General features: G+C 50.8%; 1 protein-coding gene across 3 annotated transcripts; it reads left to right on the top strand.

The window, feature by feature from the left end:
* The first annotated feature begins 90 nt into the window (after positions 1–90).
* CSRP1 (cysteine and glycine rich protein 1) lies at positions 91–23,735 on the top strand. 3 transcript variants are annotated; one of them, XM_007988967.2, is made up of 6 exons: positions 91–219; positions 11,015–11,127; positions 16,921–17,089; positions 18,272–18,401; positions 21,901–21,994; positions 22,496–23,735. In XM_007988967.2, the coding sequence occupies exons 2-6, from the start codon at positions 11,016–11,018 to the stop codon at positions 22,570–22,572; spliced, it is 582 nt and encodes a 193-aa protein (XP_007987158.1). In that variant the 5' UTR covers positions 91–219; position 11,015; the 3' UTR covers positions 22,573–23,735. The 3 variants fall into 3 exon arrangements, with proteins under 3 accessions (XP_007987158.1, XP_072867747.1, XP_007987160.1); XM_007988969.2 differs by lacking the exon at positions 91–219 and adding an exon at positions 4,192–4,289; XM_073011646.1 differs by lacking the exon at positions 22,496–23,735 and adding an exon at positions 4,192–4,289 and having other exon boundaries at positions 135–219; positions 18,272–21,995.
* Positions 23,736–25,583: the final 1,848 nt, after the last annotated feature.

A 25,583-nucleotide genomic window follows, 5' to 3' on the forward strand; every position in this document is an offset into this window, starting at 1 on the left:
CCCTGCCGGCCGGGCCGTCCTGGGGCCTGGGAGGGCAGCACCGCCGGGCTTCGCGCCATGACATCAGCCCTGGAGTGGTGCAGTGTGCAAAGCCCACTGGTTGGCGTGGCCCGGGACACGCCTTCCCCGGAGCGGAACAAAACGGCGCGCAGGCCGGGCGCACCCAGCCGCCACTTCCGAGAGCGCCTGCCGCCCGTGCGCCGCCGAGCCAGCTGCCAGGTGAGTGCGCCCTGGGCCACGCGGCTCTGCGCCCCGCGGAGGGGCTCCTGGGCATGCCCTCAGCGCCTCCCGGTCTTGCTCGCTCCGCCGCGGCCCCCGGGGCTGTCGCAGGCGGGAAATTGTGAGAAGTGACCGCAGTTAGCCCGGGCAGTGCTGCTCTTTCCTGGAGGCACTAGGTCCCTCCCCATCCCGGGCCTTCCTGGGCTTCCTGGACACAGTTGGCTTCCGCGTGTCGGTGACCCAGGGCGACCCGGCTACCCCCAACCGCCTGCAGGTCGGGCAGAACAATCGGCGATTCTGCGCGCCACTGACGCTCATTGTATGGCAGAGAGATGAGGGCATCCGTGCCACCCCCTCCCTCACCCTCCTGCTGGGGAGAAAATGCCTGCGGGCGGGGTGGGGCAAACATCTGGCTTCATGGGCTTGACCTTGGACATCTGTGTCCCTGAGCGCAGGTGTGAGTTTTCCCTCTTGCGAAAGAACTGCATGGAAACCTCTCCACTCCAAATCTTGGTGCTAGGTGGTGATGGTTACTGAAACCTGAAAGAGCCTGCAGTCAGTGTTTTCTGGCCTCAGTCCTTGAAAGCTGGGCAGTAAGAAAGGGACTGGTGTTGAGCGCGTTTAAAGCAAATCACAATGTGTTAGCTAACAGTCAGCCCTCTAAGGCAGGTATGTATCTACTAGTACAGACCAGAGAATATTTTGCGTGCTTCTGGTTCTGGTGCTGTTGTGATCTAACCAGGACCCAGGAATTGGCTGGAGCAATAGTGGGCTCAGGCTCTGCCTAGAGCCCTGGGCTCCCGCCACCCACCCTGCTGCTCCCTGAGAGTGAATGAATGGGCAGGCCCTCCCCATGCTGGGATACTGTCACAATGGCACCAAAGAAATCCACTGGGCCCTGGTAGAAAGTGTATCAGTGTATCATGAAGAGGTGGCCTGGAGTCTTGGTGGGGGATTGTTTGGAAGGCAGAGTTTTGACTCAGATTTGCCACTTAACACACAGATTTCCTTGGATAAACTATTTAACTTCTCAATGCCTCAATTTCTTTCAGGGATGCTACTTGGGGAATGTATTACACAGAACCTCCGACACAGGAGTGATGTCAGTTACTGTCTTCTTTCTTGTCCCCCCCTCATCCCTTCCCTTCCTCCCAGAAGCTAAGGAGGCTGAAGGTGCTGCCTGTCTCCCTCTGTCCTCTCAGAGTGCATGTTGGGCATTTTCCCCAGGTGGAATTTGGGGATGGTACTGAGCTTCCCCTGCTCTCACTCAACTGCTGCCTCCTGACTCTCCAGCTGGTTTCTGGCTGGGGAGGCCAGGCTACCTGTTTTGAGAGAGACTGTCCTCAGCCCCCAACTGCTGATTGGCAGCTTTTACCCATTGTTTCCTAAATCCAGCTTCCTCCTGCTCACGGCCTTCCAGTGAATGACCTTTTTGCCTTGGAGAGGATATCCGGGGCAGAGGCAGACGAGGAAGGAAGTTTATCCTGCAGAGGGTGTAGTGTGGGTTAGAGGAGAGGGAGGAGAGAACTGTCTGCAAGGCCTGAGATGCCCGGGATGGAGGGTATGCGGGGGATGCAGGAGAGAAACTAAAGAGAAGGCCCATCAGCTCGGCAACTGGCCTGCTAATAAAATGGGAAAAACAGGGGTGCTGTGTCCTCTTTGCCTCTGGTCTGTCTTAGCACCTTCTTTCCTGGCCCAGGTGTTTGCTCTTTTAATTGTACACATGTGCATCTGCTTCTGGAGCTAGTGAGTCCTGACTGGGCCAGAGTTGCAGCCTGGGAGTGTAGTGACACTTGACGGGGTGATCAGTACATATTTGATGAATGAGTGGGGTAGCAATGGTCTTTTAGCTGAGTTGGCCTGCTGGACACTCATAAACCTTGCAAATAGTTACTAGCCAGTTTTTCCACTTGGGTAGATTGACAAGCAGGTGAGAGAAAAAAAGGCATAGTTTTTTTTGTTGTTGTTGTTTGTTTTGTTTTGTTTTGTTTTGAGGCAGTCTTGCTCTGTCGCCCAGGTTGGAGTACAATGGCGCAACATTGGCTCACTGCAACTTCCGCCTCCTGGGTTCAAGCGGTTCTCCTGCCTCAGCCTTCCAAGTAGCTGGGATTACAGATGTCTGTCAATACACCCAGCTATTTTTTTGTATTTTTAGTAGAGATGGCATTTTGCCATGTTGGCCAGGCTGTTCTTGAACTCCTGACCTCAGGTGATCCACCTGCCTCGGCCTCTCAAAGCATTGGGATTACAGGCATGAGCCATTGTGTCCGGCCTGTTTTTTTTTTTTTTTAAGAGACAGCCTCTCACTATATTGGCCAGTCTGGTCTCGAACTCCTGGCCTCAAGTGATCCCCTCCCTGTCCCCACCACCACCTCAGCCTCCCAAAGTGCTGGGATTAAGGCATGACCCACTGTGCCTGGCAACATAGTTTTTATTCACTGACCGTCTCCCAGTGGGGGAAGCAAATTGGGAAGGCTTTTCTGGCAGGTTGCTAAAGCTTTAAATATTTATGTAAGCCTAGCTTATTGTGAAACATTGGCTGGCTAGATGAAGACACATGGGTTAAATATTTTGGGATCCAAAGAGGTGCTAGTGAGAATAAAAAGACTTTTTCCTCCAAGTCAGCCATTTGGCATTACTCAAGCATATTGTCAAAAATCAAAAGAGACACAAAACTGAACAATAGGTATTAGAGTTGGTGTGTCCTTAAGATAAGGATAACCAGATATCTGCACTTGCAGTGTACCAGACAGTGTGAGAAATACTTCACATGTGTTATCTTGGACAATTTATGAAGTAGCTACTGATGCTCTCCATTTTACAAATGGAGAAACTGAGGCTCAGAGGTAGTAAGAAACTTGCTCAGGATCACAGCTGATCAGTTTTGAAGCTGCCATTCCCACATAAGCTGATTGTTTCCAGAACGTATGCTCAGTCACTACCCTATTATTTTTCTTTGCTCCTCTACATTTCCTTTTTCCAGATCAACTCACTAAGGAAATATCTGCCATTTGTGAAACACATCAGCTTTACAAGTTGCTTTACAGTGGCTTATAAACTATTTAAGGAAGATATCTTTCACTTGGATGGGTCAGGGTTAGAACTCCTGACCTCTGGGTTTTCAGTCTGTTGCATGGCCAGGTAGGAGCAGAGGGGACCCCTGAGAGTTAGTTGCCAGCCACCAATGGATATGCTTTCACCACCTCTGCATGTTGAGTTTCAGAGCCAGGTTTGCAGAAAGAAAAGAAGCCTGGAAAAGAGCCTGTTTGAGAAAGAGAGAGAGCTAGTAAAACTTGAGGGGAGGGCAGAGAAGGTGAGGTGGAGGGGTCCTGGGTTCTGACTGCTGTTTCCAGTTGTCAAGAATTTATATGGTAATGACGTGCCTGTACTACGCAGCTCCCCAGGAATGTGTCTGACGCCAGCACTGAGTAATTCCCATGTATGGTAAAGTGTGTAAATACGGGGGCAGCTAGCATTTCCAGACTCTGGTATTTCCAGTGCTTCCCCAGGGCCAGAAGGCAGTGTCTGAGTCTTCAGCAGTGACAACAGAGGAAGAACTGGAAGGTTAGCAGCTGGAGCTCAGCCCCAGCTAGGCTGCCAGCACCCCCTACCCCCAACTGTGTGCCTGGCTTTCTTTATGTGTGTGTGGGGGTGTGTGGGTTGGTGCTTCCTGGGATGTCAACTGCAAACAACCTGTGTTTATAAGGCCTAAGTGCTAATTTGCTTTAACTTTTTAAAAATTAAAGAAAAATCATTCACACTATCTTGTTCAGCATGGAATAACCAACATCATTCCAGATCTGGATAAAAATAAGGAAACCCCATCTGTTGATTTGTCTGTGAGGCTTTATTATAATACAGGATTTCCTGTAGAAGTTTTAAAATACTACAAAGAAGTCAACGACCTCCATTTCTACCTGTGTTGACCTTCAGACTTCTTTTTTTTGAGACAGTTTCACTCTTGTCCCCCAGGCTGGAGTACAGTGGCACGATCTTGGCTCACTGCAACCTCTGCCTCCCGGGTTCAAGCGATTCTCCTGCCTCAGCCTCCCGAGTAGCTGGGATTACAGGTGTGTGCCACCACACTCGACTAATTTTTTTTTTTTTTTTTTAGTAGAGATGGGGTTTCATGCTGTTGGCCAGGCTGGTCTCGAACTTCTGACTTCAAGTGATATGCCCACCTCAGCCTCCCCCAGTGTTAGGATTACAGGAATGAGCCACTGAACCCTGCAAACTTCTGAGCTCCAAGAGTAGGGAGCTCTGCTCTAGAAGGCATCGGGGGCAAGTGGGGAAAGGGAGAGATATACACCATCCTTGTCAGCTCACAGTCTCACAAGAGCCACTGGACATGGATTTGAAAAGAGAAAAGTCATACAATAGAGAGAAGGATCCCTGCGCTAGAATGACAGTCAAGTTCTGGAGTCCCATAGGGCCTGGAGTGATGGTAGCTCAGTGATGCTGGTTACTTTCTCAGAGAGGCGGGTCATGTGCAGGGTTCTGAAGGAAACATGAGGTGGGATATGCAAAGCTGAGGCCATGCCTGCCCCATCTGCATGGCAGCCATTCTCCCCCTACCCGGGACCCGGACCTTCAGGAGAGGCTGATTTCCTGAGCTCTTAGGTGTCACCTCTAAGACTTGGCTCTGAGCCCTGACCAGCGGGGCCCCCTCGTTCCCTCTCTACCCTCAGCTGCTCTCTGGACACTGGGGTGTGGAGGCAAAAGCTGAGCTACAGATTGGAAGGGATGCCAGCCCTCCTGTCCACCTGGCAGATACTAAGCAGCTCAGCTAATGCGAGGGAACTAGATAAACATCTGACAGGTTTCTACTGGAGCAAGTGGGTGGGGACTTTGGCCCTGTGCCGTCAGTCTCTCTTTTGCCCTAGGGAATAAGTGATTTTGGAATGGGAGAGATGGGATTTTTCCACTGGAGAAATAAAGATATGGGATGGTTTTGAAGGGTTTGATAAGAAGGGGCTTGCCTTCAGACACTGGTGGCTGGCAGTTAGGGATTTTACATCTCTGTGATGGTTCCTTCAACCTGTCACCTGAGCTGGACTTTTCTTCTTTTCTTTTCTTTTCTTTTTTCTTTTCTGTTTTCTTTTCTTTTCTTTTCAACTCTATTGCCCAGGCTGGAGTGCAGTGGTGCAATCTCTGCTCACTACAACATCCATCTCCTGGATTCAAGCAATTCTCATGCCTCAGCCTCTTGAGTAGCTGGGATTATAGGTGCCCACCATCATACCTGGCTAATTTTTGTATTTTTATTAGAGACGGGGTTTTACCATGTTGGCCAGGCTGGTCTCGAACTCCTGACCTCAAGTGATCCGCCTGCCTTGGCCTCCCAAAGTGCAAGGATTACAGGCATGAGCCACCACACCCAGCCAAGCCTGACTTTCATGAGATTTGGGGTAACTGCGAGAGTCTGTGACCTTTTTCTTCTCCTTTTGCTAATGCTGTAAGAGCTGCCACCTTGGCTTTCTCGTCTCAAGACTGAGGATCTGGGTACAGTCCTAACTGGGGATCTGGATACAGTTCTAATGGGACAGCCAGGCTAGGAAGGTGTAGCAGCAGACACAGCAGGCTTCTAGCCTCCAGCCATTTCAGGAAAATAGCTGACCAGGTGTTTCCAGCCATTCAGTAGAAAATTCAAGCTCTGTTCTCTGTTGAGATGGTCAACACAGTGAAATGGGACATCACAGACAGCTGGGGGGAGCTAAACCCCAAAAAAGGGCAAGTAACTTGTCCCAGACTCGTTTGCTGGGCTGGCAGATGAATCAGGAGTTCCTGGCCCTATTTGGCATGCTACCTCTTAAGCCTCATTCCTTCCATAGGTGGACTAGCTACATGTGGACGGCTGGCCCACATCTAGCAGTGTGGTGTGGAGGTATGACTGGGCCAGTTGTGTGAGTGGTAGTCAGAGGCGTGGGCACTTACAGTGTGCTGGCCATCACTTCCATACGTCCTCATTTAATCCTTACAGCTCAATTTTAGGGAGTCCGTATGTGATCCATTTTAGAGACAAGCAACTTGACGCTCAGAGAGGAAAGTAACTTGCCCAAAATCATTCAGCTACGAAGGGGTGAATCTGTATTGATTGAATCCCAGCTCCTGTTTTCCTAACCATTGACCTGCACAGCCTGAACCCTGACCTCAGGAACTTCTCTTGTCCCAGCCTTCTGCAGGGCCTCTGTCCCCGAGAGCTGGGAAGGCAATTAAGAAGGAGCCAAGTGTCCCTCTAAGGCACTCCTTGAACTCTGAGAAACAGGTTTCCTTTTAAGGCAATTTGGCCTCCCTACAGGCAGAATTTGGCTGTTGGAGAGAAGGGGCTGGGCAGAAAGGGAGTTGGTGGAGTGGAGACTGAGCCCCGCCTGTTGCCAGGGTTCCCTCCAGCTGAGCCTCTCAGGCAGGGTCACCTGGAGGGATCCTCTTGTGGGCAGAAGGGAACAGGACCCCATCCACAGGCACTGCCTGAAACCCTTCCTGGGTTTAGGGACAGAGTCATCACTTTTCATCTCAAGGCAATAGAGCCCTGTCCCTTCACTGGGCTCTTGAGGGGAGACCCTCCTACCCTTACCCCAACTAAATGACCAGGCTCAAAGTGCAGCCTAGCTAAAAGCTAAGAGGTGTCCTGAGCAGATTTTCCTTACTGGCAGGTCCTTGGGTTTCACCCATTTCTCCGCCCATGGTCCTGATTCCCTGGGGCCCTGCTGGATGTGGGCCCCTGACACGGAGCCAGGGAAAACAAGGGGAGGCCTGTGTGGAGCTGTGGGTCTCCCCGAGAGAGAGAAGGGCTTTTGTGTCTGTAACAAAACAGTGTTTGGAACTGGCTCCCAACCATGTGGCTGGGGGAATTTTCCTCCCTTAGGGGTGTTCCTAGGGGCCTGAGTATGTCCCCTGCTGGTTCAGGGGGTTGGAGAAGGCTGAGGAAGAGGGCCAGCACTGATGTATTGTATGCCTACCACGAGCAGCCCCTCTTAAATATGCAAGGGCCACAGCATTGTGATTGGAGCACAGAGAACTCAGAAATAGATGAGCTTGCATTAGAGTCCCAGGTCTATCTCTTCCAGCTGTGTGACTATAAGCAAGTTGCCTAACCGCTCTGAGCCTTGCTTGTCTTGTCTGTAAGGTGGGCATACATTCTTTATCTTCGGATGATGAGGATGAAATGAGATGATGCGGCTGGGAGCGGTGGCTCATGCCTATAATCCCAGCACTTTGGGAGGCCGAGGCAGGCAGATCACTTGAGGTCAGGAGTTCAAGACCAGCCTGGCCAACATGGTGAAACCTCGTCTGTAAAAAAAAAAAAAAAAAAAAAAACACAAAAATTAGTCGGGTATGGTGGCAGTGGTGGGCGCCTATAATCCCAGCTACTCAGGAGGCTGAGGCATGAGAATTGCTTGAACTCAGGAGATGGAGGTTGCAGTGAGCAGAGATTGTGCCACTGCACTCTGGTCTCTGTGACAGAGTGAGACTCCATCTCAAAAAAAATAAAGAGATGATGCAGATGAGCCATCTGATGCATAGTAGGCATTCAGTCCATGGCAGTGTGGGTGCCGTGGCTGAGTTCCAAGGGTCACATTGAGTCACCTGATCAGAGGGAGAGGAGAGCTTGTGTGGGTCTGTACAACTGGACACATTATCACAAAAGCTTCCCAAGCAGACCTCCCCTCACATCTCACTGGCCAGAAATGGTCTCAGCCTGTTCCTGATCCAACCACTGGCAGGGCAATAGAATCTCTATGGTTGGCTTAGGAGACACAGGCTCTGTTCCTCCATCTGGGGAAAGGGCATCTCCGCAGTCACTCAATGGCCTGAATAAAATCTGGATTTGTAGCAAGGAAGAAGGGGGAAATGGCTGATGGTTAGGCCGACCATGATACACGTTGCTGATTGCCATTCCTGTCTAACTCTCCTTCATATTGTATGGTTTTCAGCCCCAAACCTTTGCTTGACAAGGGCAGCTAGCAGTCCTCAGAACAGAAAGAGGCTAAAGGAACAGTGTGACATCAGAGGCTGGGAACGGGGACTGTCTCTGGATCTGGGGGCTCAGGCCCCATGGGTTATCTGAGGAAGATAGAGATGGGGATGTGAGCAGTTACAGAAATTCCTTTCAGATGTGTCAGCGATGTGTGGGAGCCTGAGGAGGTGTGGCTGGTCCAGAACCTGGGAAAGGGAGAACTGGGCTTATACAGCAGGCACCGTCTACCTAGGTCCCCCAGCATCACCAATACCACTTCCCCACAGTAAGCTCTGCCTCTCAGCCTGCACACACTTACCAAGCACCTCCACTGGGAACCAGGCTCTGCAGAGATTCACCATGCAGAGAGAATGGCCCCAGAAGCCATGGCTTTCAATATCAATGCATCCTTCATTCATTCCTCAGCTATTTCCTGGCCACCTATATGAACAGCTACATGCCAAGTGCTATGCAGGGCGTGGGGACAGAGTGGTGAACGTGACCTGGATCCCTACTTGAGCTGAGGCCTGTGTCACCCTCAGATGGGAAGGTCTCCAGAAGTGGAGACTCTCCCTCTGCCCTTGACATTGACTCTTTAGCTGCTGGCACGAGCCCTATTACCAGGAGGGTGGGCTCTGGTTGCCACATCCTTGTTTTCAACATTTCCATGCCAGAGGTTCCATGAGCTCTCTCCTTAGGCTCCTTTGCCTCCTGAGGCAACAGACCCCTCTGACTCCCAGCCCCTTTATTTCCCAGCACCTCCCTGTGTCCTTTACTCACCATGTCCTGGGCAACCCCCAGCACCAAGCCTGTACCCACTGTAGGTGGTGCTTTGTATAGCCCTTCCCTCATGAACTTCTGTTGAAAGAGCTGGAAGGATGGTCTCTCTCCTTCAGCCATGTCTGTTGAGTGAGTGAGTGAGTGAAATGGAAGGAGAGAAGCAGGCCCCATCTGTTCTCCACACTCACTAGTGTTACCTTCTGTGCTGCTCTGTGGCCATGCGGGCACTGACCTGAGGCATCGCCTGGACTTCTGTGTGCCGTGTATGTACCAGGCACTGTGCCTTGCCTTTGACGTATCGTATCTCATTTAATTGCCAGACACACTCGGTGAAGTCACTATTTTTATCTGCCTTTTTTTTTTTTTTTTTTTTTGAGACGGCGTCTCACTCTGTCGCCTAGGCCGGAGTGTAATGGTGTGATCTTGGCTCACTGCAACCTCTGCCTCCCAGGTTCAAGCGATTCTCCTGCCTCAGCCTCCTGAGTGGGTGGGATTGCAGGCGGGTGCCACCACACCTGGCTAATTTTTCTATTTTTAGTAAAGGCAGGGTTTCACCATGTTGGTCAGGCTGGTCTCAAACTCCTGACCTCATGATCCACCTGCCTCAACCTCCCAAAGTGCTGGGATTACAGGCATAAGCCACCGCGCCTGGCTTTTATCCTTATTTAACAGATACAGAAATCGAGGTTTGGAAAGACTGACTGTCTTGCCCAAGGTCACACAGCCAGTGAGTGACAGGATCAAGACTGAGCCAAACCTGCCTGGCATCGGGACCCCAGATCTGAACCAACATCTAGAGCATCTCAGAGTTGGTCCTGGCCAGCTGCTTTGTTTGCCTGGGGTGCTTGTTAAAAATTCAGACTCAAGTACCTCATTCTCTCAAGTACCTCATTCTCAGAGCTTATAATTCATTAGATGTGGGGTGGTGTTACTAAATCTGATTTTGTAAAAGCCCCTCCTCTGAAGCTTGATAACTCTGCCCTGTGTGCCTACCCCGTGCTTTTTTTTTTTTTTTTTTTTTTTTTTGAGACAGAGTCTTGCTCTGTTGCCCAAGCTGGAGTGCAGTGGCACTATCTTGGCTCACTGCTATCTCCACCTCCCAGGTTAAAGCGATTCTCCTGCCTCAGCCTCCCGAATAGCTGGGATTACAGGGGCATGCCACCACACTCGGCTAATTTTTGTATTTTTAGTAGAGACGGTGTTTCGCCATGTTGGCCAGTCTGATCTGGAACTCCTGACCTCAGGTGATACGCCCACCTCAGCCTTCCAAAGTGCTGGGATTACAGGCATTAGCCACTACACCCAGCCCTGCTTTTTTTAAAAATCAAAACAAAACAAAACAAAACCCTTTTTTCTTGTGGTGAACTATAGCTTATATACAAAAGTATGCACAATGTACAGTTCAAATAATAATTATAAAGTAAGCCCCCGTATGACAACTATCCGAGTTAAGAAGGAGAGCATTGCCAGGCAGTGCCTTGCCAGCCTGCCTGGTCTCCCACCCAGTCATGGTCCCTTCCCTTTCTTGGAGATAACTCGTCTAAGGTAAAAGCTTGTGATCATCATTCCCTTGCTTTTCTGTAGTAACTTTTCCACCGATATGTCCATCGCTTGACAATATGAGTTTAGCCCATTTGTGAATTTCATACAAATGGACTTGCGTTTTCCCAGCTCTGGTCTGTCTGCTTCTTGCCTTCCACATTCTCTTTGAGACATGTATAGGCGTAGGCAGTCCATTTTTATTGTCGCTGCAGGCTTCTTTATAAAGCCTGTTTCTTCTACTGATCCATATCCTTCAGAGTGCCTAGCACAGGGCTGAAAATGCAGCAGCTGCTCCGTAAAGACTTATTGATTACACTGGGGGAGGAAATCCCTGAGTAATGTGTGAGGATGCTGTCGAGAGCTAGCAGAAAGTGCTCTGCCAGGCCTGGTGGCCCCACTAGGCATTCTGCCCTCATCTTTCTCTCCTCCGGCTCTGGCTGTTGAATTTCTGTCATGGACAATCAGATATTTCCATCTCCCTGTACAATTAATTCCCATTTCTGTGTCCCTTTTCAGAATGCCGAACTGGGGAGGAGGCAAGAAATGTGGGGTGTGTCAGAAGACGGTTTACTTTGCCGAAGAGGTTCAGTGCGAAGGCAACAGCTTCCATAAATCCTGCTTCCTGTGCAGTGAGTACGCCCCAGGCCCTGTTGCTGTTGTCTTGGACACCCTGGACAGGCCTGCCCCCACAGGCTGGGCCTGTCAACACCCCAGGGAACTGGTCCCGTGGGATGTAAACAGCTTGACATTTGGCTGAAGCGCAGCTGGGCAGGGAAGCACTTAAGGGCCTCTTTGTTCCGTTCAGAAGCTTCTTTCTAAGGGATAAACTGGCCAGAGTGGGTCGGGGTGGCAGGCGTTCAGCGGCTGAAAGCCAAGCTGTAAAGACTTGGTTAAGAAAACTTTCCACTCAGTTCTGTCTTCTCTCTCTCCCTGCCATGATTTCACCATTTCAGAGCAAAACACTTTCAGCCCTTTGGACCCTAATTATATCTTGTTCAAAGGAAACAGGGGCCACAACCTCATGGCAAAGCTGAGTCTGGAGGAAGAGCGGGGCTCCTCCTTCCTCAGCCCCTTGCAGCCTGGCCCATTCACTTCTTCACTTCCCATTCCCACTTAGCCTGGGATGAGAGGAAGAGGGAGTGCAAAGTTCCCTGATACCTACTCCTAAGAAGCCAGAGCAAGGTTTGCTCCAGTCACAAGCCTAGATGAGTAGGAAATCAGACAGAAATGCCAAGCAACTCACAGAGGTCAGGTCGACCCAGGGATCCTGATACCGTGATGCTGTACCCACTGGTACCTGGACCAGGTAATGTTTCCAGGATGTGGCAACTTGGAGAAGCCTCTCCTCAGGTTCCTAAATGAGTTGGTTCATTGTGATCAGAGCAGAAGGCCTGGGTTTGAAGAAGAGGCAAGGTGCATTTTCTTTCCTAAGACAGAGTCTCACGCTGGCACCCTGGCTGGAGTGCAGTGTCTCACTGCAACCTCCACCCCAAATGATCCTCTCACCTCAGCCTCCTGAGTAGCTAGGACTACACATGTATGCCACCATGCTCGGCCAACTTTTTAAAAAAAATTTCAGAGAGACAGGGTCTCCCTATATTACCCAGGCTGGCCTTGAGCTCCTGGGTTTAAGCAGTCTGCCTGCCTCAGCCTCCCAAAGTGTTGGGATTACAGGTATGAGCCACTGTGCCCACCAAGGTACATTCTCCATGAGGGTAGGCAGAATGGACGGTAGAAGAATGTCTTAGTTTAAAAAGATTCGGTGTTTATTATCTGTGTGATGATGGACAAGTTACTCAGTTTCTCTGGTTGAGTTTTCTCATTATTACAGTGGAGGTAACAATAGTCACCTCATGGGATTGTTGTGAGAATTAAAATGAAAGAAGCTTGTAAAACAAAGCACTTAAAATAATTATGAGTGTTGAAGAAATGATATGCACACACACGCACACATGCACACACACACATACACACATACACACATACACGCACACTGCTGAGGGATCTATAGCAAGAGCGTGTGATAAAAGAAGTCCTCACCAGGGGCTGAGGCCCCAGCCCATCTGGGAGATCCAAGAATGGGGTCCTGTCTGTTCTGCATTACATGAAGCAAAGTTTCATGATTTGTGCTCCAGAGTAGGATCCAGATGGGCCAAGAGCCACCTGTTCAATGACCATTTGCATCTCTGCCTGTCGCTAGGCAGACCAACCTGAAGCCACCCCGCATAGGGCAGCAGGGGCCCCACAACCTGCTCAGCTGGGCCTGGAGTGACAGCTCCAGGGCTGTGTCTGATGAATGGGGAGTAAACAAGGTTTAGTGGAGCTTTGTTGGCTTCCAGCCTGCAAAGGAGGCCAGAAACAGCAGCGTCTCGTTATCAGCAGTTCACTACTCTTAGGAATTTCTAAGCCGTTTATCTTTCCAGAGGGAATAAGAGAGAGCTTGGCGCTGGCTGGGAAGGGGGTCTAGGCTGCTGGAATCCTAAGGGCCCCTCTCTTTGCTCTCAGATGTTGCTTAATCACTGACCATAAGGGGTCAGCTGTGGGTGGGAGTGCCTGCCTGTAGACCTGTTCGTGGAGTAGTCGGTCAGAGGGTTGAGGGAAGTCAGGAATTCAGGGGGTGGCATAGGAAGGAAGGAGCAGGGCCTGGGGCAGGGTGTGAGGGGCGTTGCGGATGAGAAACAGTTGTAGAAAGTCAGGCTGGGGAGCAGGGCTCCAGGGAGGGTGGGGGGCGGTGGGTGGGGGTGTTATGCAATGAGCAGCCGCAGGAAGCAGTCTCAGGTCATGCTAGGGTCTCAGGGCCGGTGCAGCTCTTGGGTATCAGAGCACCAAGTGGACCCCCTAGCACTGCACATGTCCTGGCAGGCTGAGCCATCTCCACAACTTGCTCATTCCTCATGCCTAGCACAGTGCCTGGCACACGGTGGGTTCCTGACAAAGATTTGTTTATGAATGGAAGAAGCATCATTTCTCTTTTCCAGTGAAGTGGGTGATAAGTGTCCACCCCATTCAGGGTGCCCACTGAATCAAAGGACTTTCCTTCCCAAAGAAGGGAGAGGCTAGCCAGGTCTGGGCCTTGGCTCCAGATTCTACTCAGCTTGCCCACCTACATGCCTGTATTAGTCTACTCTCATACTGCTAATAAAGACATACCTGAGCCTAGGCAATTTATAAGAAAAGAGGTTTAACAGACTCACAGTTCCACATGGCTGGAGAGGCCTCACAATCATGGCAGAAGGCAAAAGAGAAGCAAAGGCATGTCTTACATGGCGGCAGGCAAGAGAGCTTGTGCAGGGGAGCTCCCATTTATATAACCATCAGATCTTGTGAGACTTTTTCACTATCACAAGAACAGTATGGGGGAAGCTGCCCCCATGATTCAATTATCTCCATTTGGCCCCACTCTTGACACACGGGAATTATTACAATTCAAGGAGAGATTTGGGTGGGAACGCAGCCAAACCATATCAGTGCCCTTTCCTGAGGGTCTGAATGGGCAGAAGGAAGACATGATGATGTCATAGGCAAAGTTGGGGAGAATGACCTTCACTCTGGGCTTGACCTGGGAGCGGGGACTGAGAAGGCCTGCGGTACACTACCATGGTCTTGAAAGGGGCTGCCAGATCCTATGAGCAGATGGTGGTTCAGAGGCTGGTGGGAAAGCTCAGCTCTGTGGCTGGGAACCTGCCCTGAGGCTATGTGCCCATCTCTGAGCTGTACCCACCTCCTTCCTGGGGAAGGTTGGGTTTAGTAGCCAGCTGTGAGGAAAGAAGAGCTCTGTGATGGTGGTTGATGGAACAGGGCCCTGCAGGTTGGCCCTGGGCTGTTCCCTAGAATCCAAGAGCACAGGGGAAGTTCATGGAAGCCTTGTGCACCCTCTGACACCAGCGTCTCCTCACCCGCAGGCTGAGGCTTACTGTCACTTTTCACCCTCCCAGCCCCACATGCATGGCCCACTGGAGGGGAGCCATGGCTGGCAGAAAACAACCAGGTCTGGAGGTCAGGGGCTGGGTTCTGGCCTGGGCCTGCATCTGGCCAACACGTGATCTGGAACTGTTTTGTGGGCCTTGGTTTTCCTTCCAGAAGCAGAGAATCATTCTCCATTTCTGAGTGGGGTAAGGGGGCTCTGACCTCTCCCCTGGGGCTGCCTTTTCCCTGTATTTCCAAGCAGCATCACAAGGGCCCACCAAAGTGGCATCTGGAAGTATGTATTTCCAACAAATCCAGTCTTTTTTTTCCCCCCCTTATTGGCTTACCATGATATGGCAGAAATTTATTCAGGCCTGCCTTCAAAATTCTCCTTGATTGAGTCTTTGGTGGATCTTACAAGTGAGCTGCAGAGTCTCTCACTACATCACCTGGATGGAGGTAGAGGGGCAGAAGGCCACCATGGGCAGGATTGGGCCTCTGGGAGAACAGAAGGGCCAAGGCAAAGCAGAAAGGAGCAGGGAAGTCCTAGGTAGGGGAACCATCTGGAAGATGTCAACTTGCACGCCCTGAGGTCTGCCCTGGGCCGAGTTCCTGGGTCTCCTACTGGAGAGATCAGCCAAAAGATACCTCTGTTCCCCCAAGCACTCTTATCTCTGCTCTCTGCCTTCTCTCTGGTCTTGGAATTTTCAGTTCAATTTGGATCTTACGGGAAAACAATTCCAGGCCAATTCCTGACTTCCCACCCTAGAAGGGAATGTTGGAGCCCTTGGCCTGTGGTTTGCTCTCCCTCCTTCTTGGGAACCAGGCCCTGGGGGAATGGTGGGAAGTTCCATATTTGGATGGCCCAGAGTGCTGGAATGAGATGGAGATCTCCAGGGCAGGACAAGAGGGTCCTTATTTAGTCTGAAGTCTCCAACCTGGGGCTTAGGGTGAGAGAGGAGCTGGCAGAGGGCTGGACCTTTTAAAGACAAGAGGATGGCAGTTGCAAGGAAAGGAGCTGAGAGCTTCTCCAAGGGTGGTAAGGGGCGTGGCTTCTCCAGTGGTATCCCTCGGTTTCTATGTTCAGGACATATTTGAGGATGCGTCCAACTGAGATGCAGAACTCCAATATTTAAGGAATATGATCAAACCGAATTAGGATTACAGGACAAGTAAAGAAATAGAATGCAGTTGAATCCCTTGAGAGGAGTATGTGGAGGTTAGAAGCAATGATCTCTTGAGGCCGGGGCCTGTCCCTCCCACTTCCTTGTCTCCTGATGGTACTAACTTTATATAATACTAATAAGAGTAGCCAACATTTATTATGCACTTGTTGTATGCAGGGTATTGTGCCAAGTACTTCACGTGTCAGATCTCATTTGATTCTCACCACTGCCTTTTGGGGCAGACATTATTATGTTCATTTACAAAATGAGGACACAGAGGCTGGATAGGCAAAATAACTTGCACACAGCTGGAAAGGGAGAGAGCTGGCATTCAATTCTGGGCAGTCTGACTCTTCATGACCCCAGGCTCTGAACTGTTTCAACTTTATTTTTATTTTTAAAAGTTTTATTTATTTATTTATTTTTAAATAAATAGAGACAGGGTTTTGCCATCTTCCCCAGGCTGGTCTCACACTCCTGGGCTCAACAATCCTCTAGCCTTGGCCTACCACTGCTGGAACTACAGACATGAGCCACTGAGCCCAGCCAAAACTGTTTTACTCTGGATAGCTGGGCATAGCTCCCCTCTGAGATTAACAGAATGAAATATGAGGCCCACAGCCTTTCCAGCTCAGACCATTGCAATCCTTAGTTCCTCCCATTCCACTCTGTCTTACCTCAGGACTCAGGAAGTTCTCAGTGTCTGACCTCGCTTCTTCCCATGGCAAAGTGATTTCTGAGATTAGAAACTTCAAATCCTCTTGTGATTAGCATGAGCTGCATCTTGTTTCAAAGCCCGCCATGTTGGGCACTTAATAAATATTAAACATTTCTTATGGGGTATCACATCACCTGCATCTCTCCCCATTGGCTCCCTGCCAGCATGCACAGATAGTCTCTTCTGGATTCCATTGTTGAAGGCAGGAAAACTCTGCCCTTCTTCTTTTCTTTTTTCTCCTCCCTCATTGGGACATATGGTCTCTGTTGAGGGCAGATTGAGGAACCTCAACAGGCATCGTGTGGCTTGGGGTCAGCCTAGGCTGTTGCCTCTGAACTCTGTGTTGCACTGCAGCCTAGGAAGGTTGGGAGTGCAGAGGACCAAAGGAGACACACAGGGAGTCCTGGAAGAAGAATTGGTGTTGGTCAGCATTTCTAGAGTCAGACATGCAGATCCCATCCCTCTGTCCTCCCACCCATTGGTCATCCCACCTGCCTCCATTTCTAGACAGTTCCTGAAAGATCAGGATATTATGTATGCAAAGAGCCCAGAGAGCTTCAGCTGTAGGAAGTTTGCAGTGAGCAAGCAGCTCACCCCAGCTTCAACTCACCGCATCCCCATCCCCTCCACAGTGGTCTGCAAGAAGAATCTGGACAGCACCACTGTGGCCGTGCATGGTGAGGAGATCTACTGCAAGTCCTGCTACGGCAAGAAGTATGGGCCCAAAGGCTATGGCTACGGGCAGGGCGCAGGCACCCTCAGCACTGACAAGGGGGAGTCTCTGGGCATCAAGCACGAGGAGTGAGTAAAAGATCCTCTCCCAACCTTTTTCTTGAGCTCTCTCCCCCACCCCTATATTAGGCCTCACGTGTATTTGCAACCATTTTTGGGTAAGCAATGGAAGGCTCAGAAAACCAGTTATTTAAAAGGCACCACAGAGCAGCGCCTATGTGTCAGGCTGCTGCAGGAGCTGGGCATTCAGCAGGGACTAAAACACGCCAGGCTCCTCCCTGCAAGGAGCATGTATTCTATATTTGTATAAGGGTCAGAGCTGGGAGGGGCCCAAGAATTACTTAGTTCAATTTCCTCTTTTTGTTTTTGAAAGGGAATCTTGCTCTGTTGCCCAGGCTGGAGTGCAGTGGTGCAATCTTGGCTCACTGCAGCCTCTGCTTCTTGGGCTCAAGTGATCCTCTCGCCTCAGCCTCTCGAGTAGCTGGGAGTATAGGTGTGTGCCACCACATCTGGCTAATTTTGTATTTTGTAGAGACAGGGTTTTGCCATGTTACTTCCTCTTTTTATAGATGAGAAAATCCAGCCCAGGCTCAGTGACTTGCCTGGGGTCCCACGGCTAGTGAGTGTCAGAGTGAGACCAGGGGCTCAGGGCAGCACCACTGCCACACCAGCCTCACTCTCAGCCCTGCTGTCTCTCACTACTGAGGAGAAGTCATTTCCCTTTCTTGGAAATGCCATAGGGTGTCATCAGCCCCACCACCCTCCGTTACCCCATAGCACTCCCTGGCCTCTGGGTAAACGGTGGCTGTTGGCAGTCAGCCTGGCTGGCTCCTCAGCCTGGGGAGGTGGACGGAAATGATGGATGAGTTACCAAGTTTCAGCCAAGGTCATTGCCCCAGTGGGAATGATTCATCAGCAGATTTCTCCTGGAAAGAATCTGCTAATAGACCAGCTGCAGGAATGAGGGGCAGAGGAGGGCAATTCTTAGCAAATGGGGTGTTAAATGATTCTGGAGTTAACTGGCTGACCGAGGGAAGTATGATGTTATAATGGAAATAACATTGTGCTGAGGCTTGGTTTGTCCATCTGTAAAACGGGAGATGACCCTAGAGGCCCTAGCCTTTGTGACTCTGGCAGAGAGAACTGCCCGCTGCTCTGGCATGAGATGAAGGTAGGGTCATGCCTTCTCAGTGCCAGCCCCACCTGTACGTACATTGTAAGTCACCTCACCCCATGCCCTTCTCCATGCAGAGCCCCTGGCCACAGGCCCACCACCAACCCCAATGCATCCAAATTTGCCCAGAAGATTGGTGGCTCCGAGCGCTGCCCCCGATGCAGCCAGGCAGTCTATGCTGCGGAGAAGGTGATTGGTGCTGGGAAGGTAAGGCGGCTGCTGGGCATGAGAGGGATCGGGGAAGATATCTTCCTGATATGTGGATTCCAGAACTTTTAAAATTGGTGACCCTAGCTCTGCTCAGGGCAGCCTGAGCACTGGGGTTTAACCTCTTCCCTTTGTCCCTGTGGATTGCATGTACCTGTGCTTTCCAGTCTCCAAGGAGCTCATATCAGCCATGAGCAGTAACATCCCTAGCATTGATGGACAATGGGCCATTCATAGGGCGTGGCAGTGATCAATTTGTATCTCCAATATCGGAGAACAGAATGTAAGGGTACATGGATGGGCTGCAGAGGGTCCACAAAGCCCCAAAAATTATATGCAGAGTTTCATGGGAACATGTCTGCTTCTTAGATCCATAGCTTTTATCAGATTTTCAAAGGATTTGTGACCCCAAAAATATACATTCTGTTTCATGGAATGTGGACTCCCAGAAACCCATCCAAATTCCCCCAGGGCAGAGATTTTCAAGGTTCAAGCCTATCAGGGCCTCCTAGGAGGCTTTTTTCACACTGTTTAGAATTGCCACACATGCTCTTCCCCCATGATATTCTGACAGTAGCCCCCAATCACCAATGCACAGTGAGAATCACTGTAGCAAACCGACAGTTCCCAATTGAGACGATCACTTCCTTCAGATAGGCTGCAGTAGAGAAGAGGTAGAACTCTTGCCCCCGGGGTTTGCAGTGTCAGATTAGCAGTCAGAAAATCACAGAGGAGGTGTCTTTCAGCTATGAGGCCAGAGAGGATTTCTGGAGCATCATGTGAGGCCTGAGATAGAAAAGTCACTTGGCCAAGATCACACAACAAGGTTATGGAACTCCTGGGCCTAGAGCCCATCTTCAGCTCTTCTGGATTTGGGTTTTAGCTTTGAAGGCTTTTTGATCTTGAGAAATGGGATAAGGGAATGGATCAAGAAATGTTGAGCAACTAACACTTAGGCCAAGGTTAGACTCTCTACTCTCACAGTCATGGTTGGACGGAGATGGGGATTAGTATCCCTGTTGTACAGATGAAGGAACTGGGAGTCAGAAGGATTACATAACTTGCCCTGATCTGCTAGGAAGGGGCTAAGCCAGGCTCAAGCCCAGGTTTGTCTGACTCCGAAGCCCTTGCTCTTACTACTGTTACTACTGTTAATGCTACTTTGGGCCATTTAGCCTCTTTGAACCCATTTCCAAGGCTGCAAAATGGGAAGGGATTGTTAATCCTAGCGTGGTAATTAAGACCTTAGACTCTAGACAGCCTGCTTTGAATCCTAGTTTTGCCATTTATTGGCTGAGTGGCCTTGGGAAAATTTATCCTTCCTAAGTTTCAGTTTTGCAGCTCTAAAGTGGACCTGAATAGTGGAGGAAATGCAAAGTGGACCAAATAATGGTCCCTGACAAATAAGGCAGTTTTTTTGTTTGTTTGTTTTTGTTTTTTGTTTTTTGTTTTTTGTTTTTTTGTTTTTGGCAGAATTTCACTCTTGTTGTCTAGGCTGGAGCGCAGTGGCGCGATCTTAGCTCACTACAACCTCCGCCTCCCAGATTCAAGCGATTCTGCTGCCTCAGCCTCCCGAGTAGGTGGGACTACAGGCATGTGCCACCACACCCAGCTAATTTTTGTAGTTTTAGTAGAGATGGGGTTTCACCATGTTGGCGAGGCTGGTCTTGAACCAGCCTGGACCTCATAATCCACCTACCTCGGCCTCCCAAAGGTCTGGAATTGTGAGGTGTGAGCCACCACGCCCGACTACCAGGCAGTTTTAATGATTAAATGAGATAATACATGTTTAACATGCAATGTAGTACCTGGTATGTCCTCAGTACAGTTTTGCTATTGTTATTATTTTCAGGGATTGTTATGAGGTCACAATGAAGATCCTTGCCATTGACTAAAGGATATGAAAACAGGAGACATTAATACTATTGTTAAGTTGGGTTTTTTGTTCTATCTCATTATGAGAATAGAAAATTATTAAGAATAGCTAAGAATCACTATTTCCATTACTTAGGCAGGCTATAAGGTAAAGTTAGAGCTGTACTAAGGAGTAGGATAAGATAATTTTGCATTCAAGTGGAAAAGGTAGGGAGAAGCCCCCACCTTTCTATTGCCTCGCTTAAGAAATGTTGAGGAGCTGGGAATACGTTTGGGTGCTTATGAATAGCAAAGGGATTCAGCTTATTTTGGCAGGGGAGTGGCTAGGAAATATGAGGAGAGGTGTTGGTCTAGGTGTGATTCAGTTTTTCTCCAGCCTGGAGAGCTTGGGGTAGCAGCCCCTTGCTTTATAGAGGAGGCAGCAAAGGCTGGGTGACTACTGAGGTTGCACTGGCACCGACCTAGACCCAGGTCCCCCAATTTCAGCTCTTTGGAGAAGAAGTCAATGGGCAAGGTTAGGCAACCAGGAAATCTGAGGGCATGAATTTCCCTTCTCATCCGCCAGCCTGGGCACTAGGAGTGTCTTTGCCCTTAAAAGGCCTTGTTTTGTCTTATCTGACTGCTGCCTGCCTCTTGCTTTTCCTGGGTTAAGCAGAGCTGTCTACACATCAGCCTCTTAGCCTGCCCAGCTGTTGATGGGAGCTGGCTTCTAAGAAGTCTGTCTGTGCAACGTCCCATCACTGTGTACAAACTTGGGCCTCACTTTTTTTTTCTGGGAGAGCTGTTTGCCCTGTGTTACAGAATGGATGTGAGGACTAGATTAAACATATGATGCCTGGTCACAGATAAGGTATTTGTAATTGGGATTCTCCTGGACCAGCCCAGCCTCTGAAGTTCTAGAATTAGGTGCCTCCTTTGCCCAAAGGCTATCAGCTATTGGAGGGTAGGGTGGCAGTATGTCCCCCACTGGGTAGCTGTGAACATTAACTGACTTCACCAGTGTAAAGTGCCTGGCACAGGGCCTGGCACAGAGGAAGCCAGAGTCAATATTGTCTAGTATCACTTTGGAAGGAGAATAAGTCTATGAAATTGCATTAAACTCAGCAGGGGAAGTCCTAAGGAGTGTAGTTTCTCCAGGGGCCACAGAAGACCCTTTGTGTCTCTATGAGATGCCCCAAGGCAGCACGGGGCAGAGAGGTCTTCCTGGTGAGGGCTGTTCAAGTACTAAGTGACAGTACCAGGAGGAGTGCAAAGCCCTGGCTCACACCACTGATCTACTGGCAAGATGGGTCTGGAGAAGGCTCATCTGGCCCAGCCAGTGCGGGGAACAGCTACCTTGGTGTTAAACCCACCCCCTCACCTGCCTTTTGTGGTATAGCTGGTGACCCTAATCATCAGGCCATTGCAACATAGCATGGAAGATGGTGCGAGGTGGCATGTGGTCCCTGGCCTTCTCCCTCTACTGCCTTGCACCATGGGCCATGTCCTCCCAGCAGCACCAGTTGAGCAGACTTCAGAAGTGGCTTGAGCCCTTATACCATGGTTATGTCAAAGGGAGTGGGCCTGGGGTGGAGGGTACCCTCATCACTGGTGGCAGCCATTAACTATTTCCTTCCCTGCCTAGTCCTGGCATAAGTCCTGCTTTCGATGTGCCAAGTGTGGCAAAGGCCTTGAGTCAACCACCCTGGCAGACAAGGATGGTGAGATTTACTGCAAAGGTGGGTGTTTTCACTTCTAATTGAGGGTCAGGAGGCCCAAGGGGGTGCAGGGGCTAAGTAGTCTTGCCTTTGCTGAATGTAAACTAGTTCCTGGCCTTGGGATCCAAGATCCTGAACATCTAGTATGATTCCTTCATTGTACAGATGAGGAAACAAGACCAGAGGGGGAAAGCAACTTGGCCAGCATCATCTGGCAAATCGAGGCAAGCACAGAGCTAGACTCTGGCTTCCTAACTCCCAGTCCAACGCTCTTATAGCAGATGATGCTTCTGTAATTTTAGTGGCTGGGGCAATGGGTACAGGGTGGAACCAAGAGCCTCTTCACCATTTTACTATTGAGACTGGGGTGCTGTGGAGGTGAGGGGGTCCTAGTGGACCTTTCTTCCCTAGCGGTCTGGCTGGGCACTAGAAGTGGGGAATCTTCAGCAGGAGGGTGGGTGGTGTGGCTGGGGGTGGAGGAGGAACATGCCCTTATTTCACTTCTCTCTCTTCTCTCTGCAGGATGCTATGCTAAAAACTTCGGGCCCAAGGGTTTTGGTTTTGGGCAAGGAGCTGGGGCCTTGGTCCACTCTGAGTGAGGCCACCATCACCTACCACGCCTTGCCCACTCCTGCGCTTGTCATCGCCATTCCCTTCCCAGCAGCTTTGGAGACCTCCGGGTTCATTTCTCTCATGCCTGCCACGTATCACTAATGACTTGAACTTGGGCATCTGGCTCCCTTTGGTTTGGGGGTCTGCCTGAGGTCCCACCCCACTAAAGGACTCCCTGGGCCTGGGATCTGACACTATCACCAGTAGGAGACCTCAGTGTTTTGAGTCTAGGTGAGAGCAGGCCCCTCTCCCCACACTTCACCCCACAGAGCTCTGTTCTTAGCCTCTTGCACTGCACGTCCACCATCAGCTGGCCAAGACACCTGGGGACACATCTTGGCGCCCAGAGGAGCAGCAGCAACAGGCTGGAGGGAGGGGGAAGCAAGACAAAGATGAGGAGAGGGGAAGGCTGGGTTTCTTGGATCCCAGAGATTCTCCTCTGTGGGAAAGAAGGTGGGTTTCCTGGTGTCCCTCAGAGTAAGCCTGAGGAGTCCCAGCTTAGGGAGTCACTACCGCAGGCAGAGAGGCAGGCAGCGGGGTCCTAGGAGCCCCTGCTTCTCCAGGCCTCTTGCTTTAGAGTCTTTGTGGAACGGATAGCCTCCCACTAGGAGTGGGAGGAGAATAACCCAGGTCTAAGGAGTTATTTGATCTTCTCAGACATCTAGTTCCCCGCTTGATGGAGGGATCCTAATGAAATACCTGAAACATATATTGGCATTTATCAATGGCCCAAATCTTCATTTATCTCTGGCTTAACCCTGGGTCCTAAGGCTGTGGCCAGCAGAGCCCAGGCCAGGGTTCTGTTCTTGCCATACCTGCTTGATCCTCAGATGTGGAGGAAGGTAGGCATAGCCTCAGTCTTCATCCAAACACCCCTTTCCTTTGCCCTGTGACCTCAGAATCTTCCCTTTAACCCAAGACCCTGCCTCTTCCACTCCACCCTTCTCCAGAGACTCTTAGATCACATCATTCCACCCCTTCCAGGCCTCAGGTTAGGAGTAGTGGTGGGAGGAAGGGAAAGGGCTGGGCCTCAGTGCTCCCAGCGACTGAAAGGACAACACTATCTGGAGCCACCCACTGAAAGGGCTGCAGGCATGGGCTGTACCCAAGCTGATTTCTCATCTGGTCAATAAAGCTGTTTAGACCGGAACTCTGGTATCCCAATCCTGTGTCTGTGGAGCTGGGAGGGAACTCGATGAGAGCAATCAAATTAGCAGGGGCTTTGGGAGGCCGAGGCAGGTGGATCACCTGAGGTCAGGAGTTTGAGACCAGCCTGGCTAACATGGTGAAACTCCATCTCAACCAAAAAGACAAAAAAATTAGCCAGGCGGGGTGTGGGTGCCTGTAATCCCAGCTACTCGGGAGGCTGAGGCAGGAGAATCACTTGAACCCGGGAGGCAGAGGTTGCAGTGAACTGAGATCATGCCATTGCACTCCAGCCTAGGCAACAAATGCAAAACTCTGTTTCAAAAAAAAAAATTAGCAGGCAGCCTGGTGGAAATGAATCAAAGTGGATTCGTTCCTGCTTTTTCTAAGGACCAATTGCTTCTCAGTATCAATTCCAACTGAACCACACTGTCTGAAGTGACCTGACCAGCCAAATACCACTGGCTTGTCCTGTCTGGTCTCCACCCCCAAATCTGGGCCTGGGAATTGCATGGACTTTGGTCTTGGAGGGCTCAGCTAGGCTCCAAAACTGCTCAGAACTTCTCCCAGCTTGGAAAGCCCCAGCCTAAGAGGGAAACTCAACCAGAGGAACTTTCACGTCAAATCTAGAAAGCTCACTTCTGCCTAAGAGGGGTGTGGTAGAGGGGCCTGGGCCAGCCTGCTGTGCTGTTAGGGCCCCCACAGCAAGTCCATGGAAGGCCACATTTTTTGGTAATAGGCTCATGTGAGAGGTTGCAGCATCCTTCATCTTAGGCACACCTGCCTGATGCGTTGGGGCTGAGCTGCTCTGCTTTCAGCCCTTCTCGAAAATGTGCCCACACTAAATTTTCAAAACAAAAGCAGATGCTTTAACAACAACGAGGCCTCGTATACCTATTTCCCAGATGACCAGCTCTAACGGTGGCCTTGACAGAGCCCCCTCCTTGACTCTGAGAAAGGGACCTATGCATGCATAATACCCATCAATGGTGCAGAGCAATAGAAAAGTGCAAGGTGACAGGGAGAAGAGCTGGAGGAGTTCAGAGAATGCCAGCCCAGGGTGGGCACTGGCTGGGAGTTCTGCAATCGGGGTCAAGGGCTCCATCTTGGTAACCCCTCTGGCTCCAGCACAGGGGGTGGCCCACGAAAGGTGCTCCAGACACGTTTCTGCAGCCAGGAGGACGGCTGGTTCCACTCACGCAAGGGAATCCTCCTGTTCTGGGAGGGGCCTACAGGAGTGGCCCGGATGGGAGCCTTTGGGGCCCAAAGCTGGAAACAGTCTGCCCTCTGCTGGCTGCCCGGGAGAGCCTGTGGGCGACTCATCCTCCTGTCCCTTGCACCACTAGCTGTCCTGCTCCGGGGCCACTGTCTTTCAGTGCAGCCCCACTGTGGGCAGGGCCCGGACGCACCTCCTGGGAGTAAGACCTGGGTAAAGGCAGGGGGCTGTAAGCCAGCTGCGGCCAGGCCAGGAAGCACTCACTGGACGGTGAAGGGCCAGGCAGGGTGGCGCAGCAAGAAAGGAGGAACACCAGGCAGGGGAGGCACGGCTGGAAGGAGGGTCGGCTGACGGTGAGTGGGCCCAGCATCCGCCAAGCGCGGCGCTTGTGCCGTCCCAGGAGACACCAGGTGGTGCTATGGGGTCAGGGCAAAAGGCAGACGCTGCCTTTCCGCGCACTCCACTCCCTCCTCTTCTCCCCGTGGACCCTGAGGACTCAGCTCCTGCGCAAGACAGCGCACGCGTCTAATTCCCGACGCTAATTTCTCCTTTGAGGGTTGGCGCGCTTCGGGGCCCTGTGGAATACCAAACCCTGTGGAATTGACCCAAAGGGTCACCAAAGAGTGAGCAAGGACC

This window comes from Chlorocebus sabaeus, chromosome 25 (genome assembly GCF_047675955.1).
Source record: "Chlorocebus sabaeus isolate Y175 chromosome 25, mChlSab1.0.hap1, whole genome shotgun sequence".
Taxonomy (NCBI): Eukaryota; Metazoa; Chordata; class Mammalia; order Primates; family Cercopithecidae; genus Chlorocebus; species Chlorocebus sabaeus.